Raw genomic sequence first — 15,961 nt, 5'->3', positions numbered from 1 at the left:
CCAATCCGTCTTTTAAAGACAAAAAGTCCACCATCTCTCATCCAACTGTCATTTTCATCAACGTTGCACCGCCAGCATGCGTCTAGAAGGCAAAGTCGCTATCGTAACAGGTATGTACTCGCCCGAAATGCGTGGTGCACCCACAGTTGCTGACGAGCACAAGGCGCTAGCTCCGGCTTTGGGGAAGCCATCGCGAAACATTTCGCTGAAGAGGGCGCTAACGTGCTGCTATGCGACATCAACGCTGAGGGAGGCGAGAAACTCGCCACAACATCGGATGCCTTCGCGTTCCAAAAGATGGACGTGTCCAAGGCAGCTGAATGGGATGCCGCCATAGACGCGGCGATAAAAGCTTGGGGGAAAATAGACATTCTAGTTAACAATGCGGGAACTTCATACAAGAACAAGGTATGCACAATGTTAGCAAGGTAGGATGTCTTTCACTGACAACAAACATAGCCCACGAACGAGGTGACTGAGGAAGAGTTCGACAAGGTTTTTGCTGTCAACGTCAAAAGCGTCTTCCTGGGGAGCAATGCCTTCACCAAACGCGTCATAAAGCAGGGCACCGGTGGTGTCATAGTCAACATCGCCTCGGTTGGCGTTCATCGACCGCGCCCAGGACTGGTGTGGTACAACGCATCCAAAGGGGCCGTCGCAAACGTAGGTTGACGTGAGCGCAAACACAAGACGCGCTGACTGACAATTCCACAGGCCACAATGGGCCTCGCAGCCGAGTATGGACCGCACAAGATCCGGGTCAACTCGGTCTGTCCGCTGGCGACGGCGACGGGATTGTTGCAGACCTTCATCGGCAAAGAAATAACCCCGGAGATGCGGGCACAGATCACGGCAAGCGTCCCACTGGGCAGGTTGGGCGAGGTGCGCGATGTCAGCAACGCGACCGTGTGGTTGGCCAGCGACGAGGCCTCGTTTGTCACGGGCGTGAACCTGGACGTGGACGGCGGGCGGGCGATCTGATGAAACGCCGAGCATGCGCGCGAATCCGCAATAGGGGAGGGCTGGTGCCGAGAGGCTGGACGCGGGTACGGATTCGTAGATATTGTACAAAGCAATTCCGAGGTGATGAGAAGGTTTGGTGTTGGGACGTGGGGATCGACGGGCGCAAGCGGGCGGCACAGCTCCCCGTTCCGCGTCCGATGGAAGCGAGAGTCAGAGCGGACCCCGCACAATCAACTCGGCAACTGCGCCGCCGTCTTTTGATTACCATCGACACTTTCTTCGCCGCCACGCCGCATCGCTGCAGGTGACAACAATGCCACTCTCCTGACGCTTGGCAGATCAATGCCTCTCGACGACGCTTTCGGATGGCTCTGCAGCCAGCTGTGCCTGCCGAGCGGTGTGACGGCCTCCGTACGTGGATGTCAGATCTATCTATAGTACCGCTTACTATACCTTCGAGAACTGCCACACGGCGTAGCCTCTGTCTCGCCCCCATGTCCGCGCGTCCAATTGCGAATGAGGCCTCCAGCCTGCACTGTGGATACCTGCTTCGCCGCATCGACTGATGTCACCCATCTCATGCCCTCGGGTCGAAGGAAAAGCAATCCTCGATTGAAGAATTACAACTACAATGTCTAATATGAAGTATTTTGGCAATGGTTAAAAAGTACTTACGGAATTGGCAATAGAAAATGAACGTTCAAAGAAATAAGCAGAAGCCTCTCGATTCCCTCAGACCTTTCGTTCGCCATTCTGCTCAACGCTTGCCGGGCTGGTACCTCCACTGTTGCTGACGACGCTCCCGTTCTTGAGCACATCTGTCTTCTCAAGAACCTGGTCAAGGCGGTGTCTCTCCTCTTCACTCGCATCGTTGACGTGCACGGCGACCTCGTCGCCAAAGTTCTTCCCAATCTCTTCGAGCGAAAGCTGCGCCGTTTCGGGCCAGAAGAAGTAGATGACCGGGATGAAGAAGACGCTCCAGCAGATGATAACAAGGTAGTACTTCCAGCCCACTTCGGCAAACCCAGTCGGAGCCGTCTGCAAAAGCACAAGCGTGGCTGTTGGTGTTGGTCAGCACTAGTCTCTGCACTTGCGCGAACGGATACTTACCGGCAAACTGCCCAAAAAGCGACCATCCCATTCCAATTGCACGAATCTCCGTGGGGAAAATCTCCGAGATGTACAAGTACATCGTCGTGTCGCAGCAGGTTCCTTGCATGGCAAGGTACAAGAACATGAAGAGTACACCGACGGCATTACCAGCTGTGTTGCTGGTGCCTGCATACTGGGCTGTCATGGCAGCCAATACAGAAGTGGTCACCACGATCCCGCAGAAGCCAGTGATGAACATGCCGCGACGCGAGTTGACCTTGTCGTGGAGCCACGCGCCTCCGGGGTTGTAGATCAGACCGGCAGTGGTGAGCCAAACAGCCGAGAGCAGCAGAGGCATGTAGCCCGTCTGGCCGAGGTTGTTGTAGAGAAGAACGGCATAGTTGTTCTTTCTCACGTTAGCAGGTGTTTGCTAAGAAGGCCATCAAACTTACGATGATGAGGGGACCACCAAATTCAGCGCCCCATTGTGTCAGGAATCCAATGATCATCCGCTTGCGGTAGCTTCTCTTCTTGATGACTGCTTTCCATGGGCTACCTCCGTATGCCACTAATTTCTCTTGGTCAAGCTTCAACTGTTCCTTGATTTGGAACAGCTCTTCCTTCGCAACCAAATCATTAGGGTCGTCTGGTGAACGTCTCAGCCGCTGAAGAACTGTCCACGCCTCTTCCATTCGGCCCTTGGAGACAAGCCATCTCGGAGAACGCGGGACCCAGAAAGAGCCGGCAAAGAGGATGAGAGGCGGAAGGCATTGGAAACACAGCGGAAAGCGCCATCCGAACTCCTTTGGCGCAAAGTACATGGCGAAGCCAATCCAGCCCGCGAGCATGTACCCGAAAACGAGGAAAATAGCGTGGTGGCCGACGATCCAACCGCGTGAGCTCGGGCTGGCCATCTCGGAGAGGTACATTGGGGTGGTTGTAACCATGACTCCGACGCACCTGTGTTCCAGGAGTCAGCAATCATACAGGATGCGCAGGCGGAGGATCATCTGTGCGGAGAAGTCTCAACATACATTCCCATGATGAATCGTCCAGCTTGGAACATCCTATTGCGCGTTAGCAATCAGTGTAGCCATTTCATGATGGAAACACTCACTCGATGTTCTTTGCACCTCCCTGCAGGGCGCCTCCTAGCATGCCGAAAAGGCAGCCCAGCTGGATGCTCCCGACTCGACCAAAAGCATCGCAAAACCACATCGTGAATAGCGCAGTGACTGCACCGCCGGCACTGAAGACGCCATTGGCAGTCGAAATGACAGGCGTGGTGACGCTAGCATAGCCAGGTTCACCCTCGGCAGGCAGGTTGAAGTATGTGTACCAGCCGGCCTCTCCAATCGTGCTGCTGATAATGGATGACGCATACCCATAGGTCTGAAAAGAACTGGTCAGCCTGCATATAAGGAAACACTGAGCGCAAGACACTCACCAACGACCCTAAGGCGACAAACGCAATAACGAGCTTGTTGTAGACGCTCGTCTGTGCCCCGGATTTCGCCATTGTGGTTGATGTTTCGCCAGTTTCAAAAGCCGATACTTCTGCAGCAGCAGCTGGTCTCCAACTCTTGAATCGAGGAGAAATTGCTGAGAGCGAAGACACCTATATCAAGGGATACCAGCCGAATAACAACCGCGGAGCTTATGCAAGGCCTTTCCAATAGCTCCATTTCCCGCTCCCGATCCCAGATGTGAAGGAAAGAATATGCGGGGCGTGTGCAAGTAGTGTGGGTGCTTCATCTGCTTGCAGATCGGCTCTGTCTTGCCTTTGCGTCGCGTGTCACGGCCCCGATCAGGACAAGGGTGCTCCGGCGTGTTCCCACTTGGCGCGAACCCCACCCCCCCGCCTGACATGCGACGCAACCCAGTGTTCAGCTGGTGGAACGTGCCACTGTCGATTGTGCCGAAAATCCAAGTATTGGAGCTTCAAGTCTTGACATTAAGATACGCAGCTTGTTGGCAACACGCCTTTCTCTGAATGACAGAAAAAGCCGGCCTTTGCAAAGCCTAATTTCTTTTCGACACTCACTATCTAAAACTTCTTTCGGAAACTCAAAGCAAGAAAAACGACTCAATATGGCTTCACCGACTCTCATGGATGTGCCATTCGACGAGCTCCCCGACCCGAAGCGAGTCTGGATTGGCGAGCCGGGCAGCCACGTGGAGGGCTTGGGACGTTTGGTGCTGCTCACTTCAGAAAGAATCGCTAAAGCAGCAGCGGGTGAGATCAAGACGGGCAAGCGAGTAACGCTTGGATGGGATCTCACTAAGCTCGAGTTTGCATGCTTCAACCGTCAGCCTTGCCAGCATAACATTGTTTCCCTACTGGACGGGACCGCTTTCGACGACGTGTATACCTTGAACCCACGTGCGCCCCCACTCCCGATCTCACGATGGGATATACTCGCATGGTTGCTGACTATAGACAGAGCAAAGCAGCCAGTGGGACGGACTTCGCCACTTCTCCCAACCAGCTGGTTCGGACTCCAGCGAGCGCGTCTTCTATGGCGGTACCACCAAGGCTGAGATCTTGGATCGCGGGAACAACCGCATCGGCATGCAGCATTGGGCTCGTGAGGGAATAGTTGGTGCGTGTGACTTTTCCTGGTGACGTTGAGTTTTCTGACCGCAATTGTAGGACGCGGAGTGCTCATCGATTATGTTTCATGGGCCGAAAAGAAAGGGATCAACTATTCGACTTTCTCTTTGCACCAAGTCAAGTTGACCGACATATTGGAAATTGCAAAAGAATGCAACATCACTTTCGAAAAAGGCGACATCCTCTTCATCCGCATCGGCATCACCAAGGAGTGGGAGACTGCCATGAATGAGGACGCCAAAAAGGCCTATGCCGCGGGCACGAGTCCAAAGCATGCCGGTGTCGAGGGCACCATGGATGTACTCAGGTGGCTTTGGAACACCGGCTTTGCAGCCGTTGCAAGCGACGCCATCAGCTGGGAGGTAAGTAGCGGCGACTAGACTATGCTTGGGATAGATTATTTGACAGTTTGCAGGTCTACCCTACACCTCCTGGGGGTGTTTTCCTCCACGAATACCTGCTCGCGGGCTGGGGCATGCCAGTCGGTACGTACATGCTCCGGCACAATTTCCGCAGGACAAAGTTCATGCTAACCAGTACCAGGCGAGATGTTCGATCTCGAGAGGCTTTCCGAGATATGCAAAGAACTGAACCGATGGAGCTTCTTCGTCTCGTCGGTGCCGCTCAACATGCCCGGCGGTGTATCATCTCCCCCGAATGCCATGGCTATCTTCTAGGGCACGTGATGGTGGCGAGCAGTGAGGGAAATAATGTTGGTGATATAGACGTGTCAATGAAGATGCGCGAGATGCGCGAATGCTGAAACGTCAACCGTGTTGCTGGAATAGGCATGTGGGATTGACACCCGTTCGCCTATGCAGCTCCGTCACACGCGAACGCCCCCAGTCGAGTAAAGCGGAGCTTAAGAATAGGGTTTGAAGGGGAAGGCCGGGAGTGGCATTGCGGGTGCACATCAACCGGCGACAACGGTCGGGGAAGACGGACCGCCAGGGGGTGGCCGGCCGCAGAGTGGCGCAGGCGAGCACACGAGGAAAGCTCCACACTACCATCCGTCTTCCGGCTTCCCACCTTTCTTCACGCAATGCGTATCCATCACCGAGGCAGTCAATGGCGGCAATAACAATTGGAAAAAAAGGTGGTCTGCTCGCTTCCGAGTACCGCAACAATCGACCGGGTGTGGGGGAGAGAAGCGGGACCTCATCCTTCGGCCTTTCTCGAAGCGCCGGGTTGCCTGACAGTGGGGAGCCTCCATCAACCCCCACAAAGAAGGCGGTCAAAATCCAGGGCACACGGGGTAACGCGTTCGGGCTCGCTTCACACTCGCTTCAATCCGATCATTCGCAGCAGTAACTTCGGTAGTATAAACTTGATTTGCCTCGGCCTGAGCGTACCCTGACGAAATTCTAGACCCGCAGCGTTTTGGTGCTGCTTCGCTTACCAGCTTCGCAGCCTCAAAGTGTCCCGCGTTGCCATCCGGTTGGCCCTGTGCCTGGCGCCTTGAAACCACCTGATTATGAGGAGAATACGGCCAATAATGGGCCGCGGGCGCAGCGGGAGCGATCAAGGCCTCAATGGGAGATTTGATTTGCCCTGCAACGAAGTCCGCCGCGCATGCGTCCGATCACATTTCCGCCCGAACCACATTGTCGGAGAAGAAGACACCAGGTATAGGATTCGCCTTCCCAAGTATAGGGTTGGTTCCTGAAAGATGTGCGCTGCGATTCTGGGGACGTTATCACACAGTGCTTTTTCTTTCCTCCTCGCCGCCTGCATTCGTCTTGCAGTCGGTCGCATTGCTGCAACAGAAATGATCTGAACTTCTGCTCGTTCTCGACTTGAATTCCTTTGCTTTTGTACCCGCTGCCGCCCGGCCCTTTGGATCTTCTTCTTCAAGGCCGTGTTCCCACTTACAAGTCGCTCGTTGCTTTGCTTCTTCTCTCTTGTCCCTGGGAATCTGGGAATCTTGCATGATGATTGAGCCCGGCTTGACCCCGCCCCCGGGAGTTACCCCCAACTTTGACAATCCCCCAAGAGGCGTCGCCGACTGGACTCTGGCCGTCAACGTCTTGGGTCTCTCTTTTGTCACCACGTTAGTTGTCCTGAGGTTATGGGCGAGATACCGCGTCACGGCCAAAATTGGCATAGACGACAGTGAGTCACTGTGCCACCACAGATACTCTTGACCAGCCGAGATTGATGTTGTTGCAGTATCATGCATACTCGCTTATATTGGCTTTGTTGGCTATTCTTCAATAGATCTGCTCAGTTCGTTTTTCGCATCTCCTGGTGCCCGGAGCTACAACTAATTTCCGTGCAGTGCTCAGATTTGGTGGAGGAATAAATCAGTGGAATGTAAGTCATCTATCGCTGCCACAGCATGCCTCTGCTGCGCATCAGGGGTCGCGTGTGTTTCTTCGAATAATTAATTGACATCTTCCAGGTCCCTAAACACAAAGTCACGCCCTACTCGCAAGTATGTCCCCCTTCATGGCCTTCAACCTCGCCCTGAAATGGTCTCTTTGCGCAACCAGATCCATCATCGTCTACTTGAATCACATACTGATATATCACAGGCGGTGTATTCGACAATGGTGGTATACGGGCCCACTGTCTTCGCCACGAAATGTTCTATCCTCCTGTTCCTCACTCGAGTCTTCGCACCCTTTGACAGGTACTGTCGCTTCATATTCGCCTTCCTCGGCGTCATGGGTATCTACTACACCCTGATGCTCTTCCTCAAGATTTTCATCTGCCGACCAATCCCCAAATTCTGGAACATGGCTCTCGAGGGGCAGTGCTTCAATCAGCGCGCGCTGATTATGACGGACAATGTTATCAGTCTGATAAGTGATATCGCGGTGCTGCTAATCCCGTGCCCATTGGCAAACTTCCTGAAGGTCAGCACCAAGGCGAAGCTTAAAATCGGTGCGGTTTTTGGTGCGGGTGGCATCGCTTGCGTGTGCAGTCTTGTCCGCTTGGTCGAGATTATCAATGACAGCGCTAGTCTGGATCAGACGTGGGCGTTCACGATGATTAATCTGTGGGGGTGAGTACATCACCTTCGGTTACGCACCGCCGGGTCGAGCGTGCTAACACTACTGCGTAGAATTGCCGAAGTGGCCATCGGGCTTATCGCCTCTTGCTTCCCCATGATCCCTATGTACGTTCCACCTTGCCCCACCCAGTGCTACAGCGCAGCAATTAACCTCCACCGAAGGCTCTGGAAGCACATCCACCGCGAGCGCACGCGCACAATCTCAAACAGCTACTCCAATGGCTACTCCAACGCCCGCCACTCCGGCTTCGAGATGATGGGCTCGCACTCGAACCGTACGGCCCGCAGCAAGCTGCACGCCTCCATCTCCGCAAACAGAGACACGCTCGTCGAGAACGGATCTGACGAAAATATCCTCATCGCGGGCCATCCGAACCATATGTTGACGACGAAGTGCCATGCCGGCGACGAGTTCGACAAAGCTGAGTGTGGGGACAGTGATGCGAGTCAAAAGCGAAGGAGTTTTGACGATACGAGAATCATGCGGACGGTGGAGGTTGAGGTGCATGAGACACTCGGAAAGAATTGAACGCGTTCTTGAAGGTTTTCATTTGTGATTCGGATTCGGTATAATGAAGGAATGGGGAAGCGGCAGCCCGCTTGGAGTATGCCACTGGTCAGGCTTGGATGATTGGAACATTTTGGTGCAGTGGCGACTGCCCTTCCGTATACGCGACGACACCAACGATGAATGGGTCATAGGTATACGCTGCGCGGTCTACGGACTTTTTGACTGCGGATGATAACTACACTTCTGTTAACGTACTTAATGTATGCACTACCGTTCAATGCATATGAAGACTGAGGAGATGAGTTTGCGGTGATAGTTGCAGTTGCAGCTAACTAGAAAGAAATCTTGTAGTTTTAACTCATGAGAGACTGATGCGCGTTTGTTGCTTGAACTTCTCTCGTGAGATGCCCTTGTCCAGCTTTGTAACTACTAGGGAAAATAACTACAATGCATTGTACCAGTGAACTCTTTGTCCAGGTAGTATTTGCAACAAGACTTTATTCTTCCTACATCTAAGAAGAGTTAAGTGTACTGTGTAAAGCCCTACGAAGCTATTAAATATTAAATTTATAGGACCGCGCTTCTTTTTGGCCCCGAATGAGTTGAGTTGAGTTGAGTTATATTTATTTACCCTGACCTATCGCCCTAAGCGATATACAGGCTATAGACTATTTAAAGGAAATACGCTAGGAATTTATATTGGTGTTTCAATCTGAGAGAGTATAAGGAGAAGGGGAACGGAGATAAAATAAAGGAAAGGTAGAAGAATAGGAATAAGATGGGTTTTACTAGATAAGGTCGTCTCTATTTTAGAACCTTTTTATTTATTAAGCGAATTTAAGTATCCTTTTAAGTTAAGCGGCTAAAATTATCTATTTCCTCTTTTCCGTATGAGGCTAGTTTTTATCTATTGGTTTACCGCCTAGGAGGCTAGAGAGGTAGTTTCTCTAGAGTCCGGTTTCTTAATATATTTTTTACTAATTTTCCTAGAGTAGCGAATAGTCTAGTAATACGTAGAATATTAATTCTATATCTCTATATTCGTATTTATCGTTGTTTATCTATCCTATTCGTTTTCGGTACTAGTTAAGCTAGTAGTAGCTAGTTCTTAACTAGGCTAGTAGCTCTACTAGGCTACGTAGGAGCTTATCGTAGAGGTACCTTACGTATAGTCTAGGAATCGCTATATCTAGGTTACGGAGGTATTAGCCTTTCTCTAACGCTCTCTATTCTTTATTTTATTGCTTATATACTACTTCGAGAGTTATTTTAACTTGTAGCGGTATTAAGAGTAGGAAGTTATATTCTCTAAGACGTATTATAGCTTATTTAGCTAGCTTATCTACTTCCTTATTTCCTTAGATACTATAGTAGCTTAGGATCTACTAGATCGTAAAACTTATTTAAAGACTTTTATAGAGAGATTAGGCTATACTAAGGATAGACCGTACGATACTTTAGCCTAATCTCTTTTTATATCTTCTAGTTAGAGCTTAGAGGGCGGCTTTAGAGTCGCTATAGATAATATATTCGGTTAGGCTATAGGGTCCCTCTTATAGGTATTTTTTAGATACTAGCTCTATCTCTATTAGAATAGCAATTAGTTCGGCTGCTTATACTATATAGAAATTACTAGATCTAACTCCTTTAAGCATACTATATCGGGCGTTCCTAGCTTAGTCTAGAATAACTACTACTACTCCTAGCTAGTTATCGTCTTCACCTCTCGCACTAATAGGATCGCTATAACTAGCGCTCCTAGAACCTCGAAAATACTATTAAACGAATCAGCATAGCCTACTTACTTTATAGACTAACTTACACTAGGCCGTAGGCCTTAGTTATTATATTAACTACGGGTAAAAACCTCTCTACCGGTTCCCCTAGTAGATAAAATTTTCGGCGTTCCCCGCTAAGATACCGTATAGACTCTATCCTATCTCTATCCTAGGTAGACGTCCTAGCCCGGAATAACATACCTCGGGTAAATACTATAGCAAAAATATAAGTCCGGGTTCTTAAACCCCCTACTTTTCTTATCGAATACTATATCTTCGGCTAACTTACCCCTATAGTCTAAAACTAAGTTTCTTATAAAATTCGCTTTAGAATTAAACTAACTAAAAATACCTTCCGCTACTAGTTTTAAATAATAAAAATTATCTTTAACTAAAAAGTCTACTAACGCCTATAGGAAGAAATCTTAACGCCTATTCCTAGGCTATCTACCCTACCCCTTAGAACATGCTTCGATACTCTTCAAACCCTACCTATACTAGAAAAAACCTCTACTCCTACTAAAATAGAAGTAGATATCCTAAACCCCCTAATCTTTTAAGGAGGGGAAAAGAGACCTCTACTATTACTAAGCACCTAAAGTACCTCTTCCTTAAACTTAGAGGTTTCTATCTACCCGGGATCGGTGTAAGAGTTAGCCGACGGGTAATTACTAGGTTACTAGGAAACGTAGGTTAGACGTAGTTAGTTAGTACTAGGGTTATACTTAAATTAGTATATAAACTATTTCCTGCCCTAGCGCCTATTACTCCTGGGGTAGCTATTTATCCTTATGCGTAGCCTCCTTCGGTAAAGGGCTTAGTACCTACGTAACCTATAATAATATCGTATTACTTAAGGACTAGTCCCTCGTTTCTAAGTTCCTTATAAAGCGTTCCTACCCCGGGTAATCCGACCTTAGATTACTAATAACTTCGTATAGGTCTAAAGAGAGTACGTTCCGCGTAGGGAGGGGCGTACCGTACGCTTTAAATATAGTTATACTTCTCTTTCCGCGTAAGGCGTATATATTATAAGAACTATACGTCGCTATTCGACGAGGTATATTCGGGGGTTATAGTAGTGGTAAGATAAATAGCTTCTAAGTATTATAGACCGTAAGGGAAATTAACCCGCAGGGTCGGAAAGACCTTATAGGAAGAAAGCCTATACGGGCCTAGAAACCTTAAGGGCTTAGTAACTATAGAGGCCCGCGTCCTATAAGGCACCAGCAGATACGTACTAGGCAAGGCCGTAAGGGAACTAAGACTACAACCCTAAGAAGCCTATACGGGAATACACCCCGTAGGGACTTAGTCGACTAAAAGGCGACGACTCTAGAGAGCCCGCAGGGGATTAACGTCTACAAGGACGAAAGCAGCAAGCCGATAAGTAAACCCATAGAGCGATCGAGGATAAGGAACTTATCACGCCCGCTCTACGACAAGAAGATAGGTTATTAGGTTAAAGAAAGTTAGCTATTAGAAAAGTAGCACCCGAGTCACGTACGCCCTACGTATCGCCCGTAGATTATAGGCACTACTACGAGTATCGCCCTTCGTCGCCCGGCGACAAAAGGCTACAGTCGCCCTTCGTAACAAGGCGATATTAGATTATTAGCATTTCCTACATATATTTAGACTACGCTCTCTAGTAGTAGATAGGACCTTCGTAGTTAACTTAAAGTACCAATCTATACTCCTAGGTTAATAGTAACACGCCTACACCCGATCCTTCACGTAACTTATCTCTTAACTCCTATACTTCTTATCCTTCAAGGTAAACCCTTCGAACCTATTCACCCGCTAGGTAATCCTAACGCCTAGGCTAAAGAGGCCTCGTTACACTTTAACCACCCTCCTTACAAGAAGGAAGGAGGAATCAATTCCGAGTTAAGATTAATTAGTAAAGTATCACCCCGTCCTATCTAACCTAGATAGAATAAGATATCGATAGTCGAAATAAACGACGGCAGCAGTATTCCCTAGGAGCAGCAACAGCAGCAGCAGAGAAACCCTACAACCTTAGACGATATCTTCGCCATAATGCAAGGCATGCAGGGGCAGATAGCTAACCTCCAGTCGCAACTAAACAACTAGATATAGGAGAACGCGCGCCTCCGAGCCCGTATTAATTAGGGGCAAGCTCCGCAGACGGGACCCCTAGCGCAGGAAGCTACAAACCCGGCAGCTCTACCACAAGAGGCCCAACCGGCTCAACCTACGCCTACACCCGTTACTATACCACCTATAGCTACACCGGCTACGTCCTACGCCAAGGTCCCGAAACCTAATCTCTACTATAGAGACCGGCACAAGACCTAAAATTTCCTAACCCAGTTAGACGACTACCTCCACTTCTCGCGCGGATAATTTACCGATAACGAAGAAAAGGTCCTATACGCTAGTACTTACCTACGTGGCGCAGTAGAAAAATAGTTCCGCCTAATAAAACGGGAACGTTAGGAGAAATAGTAATAGGAATAGACCGATCGAACTTAGGAGGTCTTTAATAACTATCGAACTTTCGTTAAATACCTTAAAGAGGCTTTCGCGGATATCGATAAGACCCGTAAAGCCACGAGAGCGCTTTAAACTCTAAAACAGAAGAAGTCGGTATTAGAATATACTACAGACTTCTAAAACGTAGTATACGTAGCTAGATACTACACCGACTACACGCTTAGGACGTTCTATACCTAAGGACTAAAGGACGAAATTCAGGAAGCAATAACCTACTATAAGGAACCTAAAAATCTTACTAAAATAATCTAACTTACCACCATATTGGACCGACGCCGCTTACAACGTAGCTAGGATAAACAAGCCAATACATCCCGATCCCTAAGGCCTAGGCACACCTAAGAAGGAGGTGACGCTATGGAATTAGATAGCTCATCCCGGGACAATAAGGATAAGAGCAAGAAAGAAAAAGGCAACCGAAAAGCTAATAACAAGTAGACCGACTAACAGAAGGAACGATTTAATAAAAACCTCTATATCCACTACGGTAACAAATAGGAACCCGGATATAGCTGCCCGCAGAACCCGCGAAACAAAAACAAGGGAAAGGAAGCCGCTACCACCGATCGAACTACGTTAGTAGCAGCCCGGAAAGAGCCTAAGTATAGAACGCTTAGTTAGACTACATGCTATAACGACAACTATCGAATCTACTAAAGTAAGAAACTAGTAACAGGATGGTTCCCACGTAGGCTAAAAAAGTAGAATACTAAAAGAACACGCAGAACGGATGATTAGGGGATACCTACTAAGGAAGAAATCTATAGATTCGTAGAAGAACTACCGGAGGACTCCCTACTAGTCGATAGCGATACCGGCGATTTCTACGACGATACGCCTTAATCGAGTAGTCAAGGTTCCGAGAGGGGACAGTTAAAAAACTAGGCGGCCCTACATAGTAACCAACGGGACCCTTACAGGGGCCGAAGTCTAAGTCCCTAAACTAGGCGATTAGAACAGTAAACGGAACTATACCTACCGGAACAGATCTTTAGAAACACCTTATAATTACGGCTAAAATCAACAAAGTAAGCGCTAGAATTATAATTAACAGCGGAGCAAGTAGCAACTTCGTAAGCCCTACGTTTGTCATCAAAAACTACTTATCACACCAAGCAAAGGATAAACCTTACGCGCTTAATACGGTCGATAGAACACCCTCTACTTACGGAAAAGGGTAGGTACGAATCGAAACCAACTAGTCGACTCTTACCATTAGACAACACAAGGAGAAAATCAATCTAGACGTTACAACCATCGCTTCCTACGACGTTATACTAGGAATACTATAGCTAAGGACGCACGAACCCTATATTCGATAGAGAATAGGGGAAATCACGTTCCCAGACGAGGGTTATAACAAATATCTTATACAAGCTCAGCGGAAAACAGAGAGCCAAGAACGCCAGTACCCAGAGAGTTAAAGAAAGGAAAAGCCAGAGCCCGAGAGTTAGAGCCAGAGTTACCAGAACTAAAGGAGCCCGAGCTATAAGGACCAGAACTCCAGAGGACCGAGCGCCTAAAACGGACCGAATAGTACGCGCGCTACCCAAAAGAACCCTTCGGAATAAAAACATAGGAACCCCGAACCAATCGAAATTAAAGAAATCTCCGCCGCAGCGCTTAAGCAAATAAGGCGCAGGGGAGAACAGATCTACATAATATATTTAAAGCCTAGTCAAGAAACGGAAAACCGAATTCTAGCATATATACAGGCCAATAGGCTAAAATCCGACGGTCTAAAACCGGCCGTCGGGGATAATCCAAACAGGATTAGAGAAGGTCACCCACCAGGGGGAAAACCCATACCTACGAAAGGAATATACTAGCTTAGTACACCTCTAAAGCGAGAGAAGGAACCGCCCATTCCCGAACTAGAAACGGTACTAGAAGAATACTAGAATTACCGAGCAATCTTCTAGGAAAGAGGCAAAGGCCAGTTACCGGAACACAAACCATAGGATCACGAGATACTATTATTACCAGGCACACAGCCAGCGTTCAAGCCCATCTATACGCTCTCCGAAAAAGAAAACGAGGCGCTTAGGGACTACCTAGATAAGAATCTCGAACGAGGCTATATTAGGCTATCAAGCTCGCCAGCCGGATACCCGATCCTTTTCGTTCTAAAGAAAAATAGTAAATTACGCCTCTATATAGACTATCGTTAATTAAACGATATTACTATAAAAAACCGGTATCCGTTACTATTAATTACCGAGCTCCAAGACAAGCTGCGGACGGCGAAATACTTCACTAAACTCGACCTTCGAGAAGGGTACTATCTAGTACGTATAAAGGAAGGAGAAGAATGGAAAACCGCGTTTAGAACCCGCCTAGGACATTACGAGTACACGGTTATACCTTTCGGTCTTACTAACGCCCCAGGAACGTTTTAGAGTCTAGTCAACGATACGTTACGCGACTACTTAGACGTTTTCTATATAGCTTACCTAGATAACATACTCATCTATTCGGAGACCCTAGAGGAGCACAAAAAACACGTCAGGAAAGTATTCTAGGCACTACAAGGCAAAGACCTACAAGTAGCACCAGAAAAGTACGAATAGTACGTCCAAAGGACGGAATTTCTAGGCTTTATTATCTCACCAGGACAAGTAGAGATAGACGAAAAGAAGCTAGATACTATACGAGACTAGCTAATACCTAGAATAGTTAAAGAAGTATAATCCTTCCTTAGGTTTACTAACTTTTACCGGAAATTTATCTAGAAATACGCCGAAGTCTCGGAACCCCTTACGAGGCTCGTAAAAAAGGAGCACGGATTTAATTAGGGAGAAGCTTAGCAAATCGCCTTCGATTCGCTAAAACGGATATTCTATAAAGCTCCCGTCCTTAGGATCTATAATCTAGAACTACCGATCGTCGTCGAAACCGACGCTTCTAATTACGCTATTAGAGCCTATATTAGCTAACTAGACGAACAAGGAAAACTCTACCCTATCGCGTATTACTTATAAAAGATAACCCTACCGGAGCTAAATTACGATATACACGATAAGGAACTCCTAGCCATTGTTACGGCTTTTAAAGAATAGAGATACTACCTTAAAGGAGCAAAATACCAGGTTATAGTCTATTGCGATTATAAGAACCTAACCTACTTCACCACCACCAAAGAATTAACCCGAAGACAGGTCAGGTGGGCTAAAGAATTAGCGTCTTATAACATGAAGATTACCTATAGAAAGGGATCTAAGAACGCCAGAGCCGATACGCTAAGCAGAAGAGCCGATTACCTCGCAGGGAAACCTAGTATTCAGCCAGCGGTACTATAGCAAAACGAGGATAGCTCCTTAGAACCGGCAAGGGCAGTCGCCCCGGTGTATCGTATAAAGCAATGCTGGTTCGGCATAGAACTAGATAGATACGTCCCCAGCAGACAGCTAGCACCGGCGATCAGACTCGAAAATAGTTCCTAGCTTAAGAAGATTCGGCAGGAATAC

The 15,961-nt window shown here is 48.2% G+C and overlaps 4 protein-coding genes across 4 annotated transcripts; 3 read left to right on the top strand and 1 right to left on the bottom strand.

Annotated features, from left to right (window-relative positions):
- Positions 1-51: 51 nt before the first annotated feature.
- Positions 52-1,284, top strand: K452DRAFT_290977 (uncharacterized protein). The gene is made up of 4 exons (XM_033541090.1): positions 52-110; positions 164-408; positions 460-663; positions 715-1,284. The coding sequence occupies exons 1-4, from the start codon at positions 77-79 to the stop codon at positions 979-981; spliced, it is 750 nt and encodes a 249-aa protein (XP_033394106.1). The 5' UTR covers positions 52-76; the 3' UTR covers positions 982-1,284.
- A 264-nt stretch (positions 1,285-1,548) lies between these two features.
- Positions 1,549-3,795, bottom strand: K452DRAFT_290976 (uncharacterized protein). Its single transcript, XM_033541089.1, has 6 exons — positions 3,503-3,795; positions 3,173-3,447; positions 3,090-3,122; positions 2,508-3,015; positions 2,074-2,461; positions 1,549-2,021 (listed from the first exon to the last, which is right to left on the bottom strand). Exons 1-6 carry the CDS (start codon positions 3,572-3,574, stop codon positions 1,696-1,698), a joined length of 1,602 nt encoding a protein of 533 aa, XP_033394105.1. The 5' UTR covers positions 3,575-3,795; the 3' UTR covers positions 1,549-1,695.
- A 266-nt stretch (positions 3,796-4,061) lies between these two features.
- K452DRAFT_290973 (uncharacterized protein) lies at positions 4,062-5,422 on the top strand. Its single transcript, XM_033541088.1, has 5 exons — positions 4,062-4,438; positions 4,500-4,658; positions 4,709-5,031; positions 5,085-5,154; positions 5,213-5,422. Exons 1-5 carry the CDS (start codon positions 4,147-4,149, stop codon positions 5,344-5,346), a joined length of 978 nt encoding a protein of 325 aa, XP_033394104.1. The 5' UTR covers positions 4,062-4,146; the 3' UTR covers positions 5,347-5,422.
- An 869-nt stretch (positions 5,423-6,291) lies between these two features.
- K452DRAFT_290972 (uncharacterized protein) lies at positions 6,292-8,525 on the top strand. Its single transcript, XM_033541087.1, has 7 exons — positions 6,292-6,781; positions 6,839-6,895; positions 6,948-6,982; positions 7,071-7,103; positions 7,204-7,676; positions 7,737-7,790; positions 7,848-8,525. The coding sequence occupies exons 1-7, from the start codon at positions 6,598-6,600 to the stop codon at positions 8,212-8,214; spliced, it is 1,203 nt and encodes a 400-aa protein (XP_033394103.1). The 5' UTR covers positions 6,292-6,597; the 3' UTR covers positions 8,215-8,525.
- The last annotated feature ends 7,436 nt before the right edge of the window (positions 8,526-15,961 follow it).

The sequence above is a fragment of the Aplosporella prunicola genome (genome assembly GCF_010093885.1).
Source record: "Aplosporella prunicola CBS 121167 unplaced genomic scaffold K452scaffold_24, whole genome shotgun sequence".
NCBI lineage: Eukaryota > Fungi > Ascomycota > Dothideomycetes > Botryosphaeriales > Aplosporellaceae > Aplosporella > Aplosporella prunicola.
Note: the sequence above shows the minus strand (reverse complement) of the source record. Positions and strands in the feature narration are given on the sequence as shown.

What these genes read in the sequence shown, in the direction of transcription:
- K452DRAFT_290977 (XM_033541090.1), top strand. Translation starts at nt 77, where the DNA reads ATGCGTCTAGAAGGCAAAGTCGCTATCGTAACAG. An exon ending in CAAAGTCGCTATCGTAACAG is followed by an intron (nt 111 to 163) that starts GTATGTACTCGC and finishes GACGAGCACAAG; the next exon opens with GCGCTAGCTCCGGCTTTGGG. An exon ending in CCAAAGGGGCCGTCGCAAAC is followed by an intron (nt 664 to 714) that starts GTAGGTTGACGT and finishes ACAATTCCACAG; the next exon opens with GCCACAATGGGCCTCGCAGC.
- K452DRAFT_290976 (XM_033541089.1), bottom strand. Translation starts at nt 3,574, where the DNA reads ATGGCGAAATCCGGGGCACAGACGAGCGTCTACAACAAGCTCGTTATT. An exon ending in GGACGATTCATCATGGGAAT is followed by an intron (nt 3,016 to 3,089) that starts GTATGTTGAGAC and finishes CCTGGAACACAG; the next exon opens with GTGCGTCGGAGTCATGGTTA. An exon ending in TTGGTGGTCCCCTCATCATC is followed by an intron (nt 2,462 to 2,507) that starts GTAAGTTTGATG and finishes AACGTGAGAAAG; the next exon opens with AACAACTATGCCGTTCTTCT.
- K452DRAFT_290973 (XM_033541088.1), top strand. Translation starts at nt 4,147, where the DNA reads ATGGCTTCACCGACTCTCATGGATGTGCCATTCGACGAGCTCCCCGAC. An exon ending in GGCTCGTGAGGGAATAGTTG is followed by an intron (nt 4,659 to 4,708) that starts GTGCGTGTGACT and finishes CCGCAATTGTAG; the next exon opens with GACGCGGAGTGCTCATCGAT. An exon ending in GCGACGCCATCAGCTGGGAG is followed by an intron (nt 5,032 to 5,084) that starts GTAAGTAGCGGC and finishes GACAGTTTGCAG; the next exon opens with GTCTACCCTACACCTCCTGG.
- K452DRAFT_290972 (XM_033541087.1), top strand. Translation starts at nt 6,598, where the DNA reads ATGATGATTGAGCCCGGCTTGACCCCGCCCCCGGGAGTTACCCCCAAC. An exon ending in TTCTTCAATAGATCTGCTCA is followed by an intron (nt 6,896 to 6,947) that starts GTTCGTTTTTCG and finishes ATTTCCGTGCAG; the next exon opens with TGCTCAGATTTGGTGGAGGA. An exon ending in ACGATGATTAATCTGTGGGG is followed by an intron (nt 7,677 to 7,736) that starts GTGAGTACATCA and finishes ACTACTGCGTAG; the next exon opens with AATTGCCGAAGTGGCCATCG.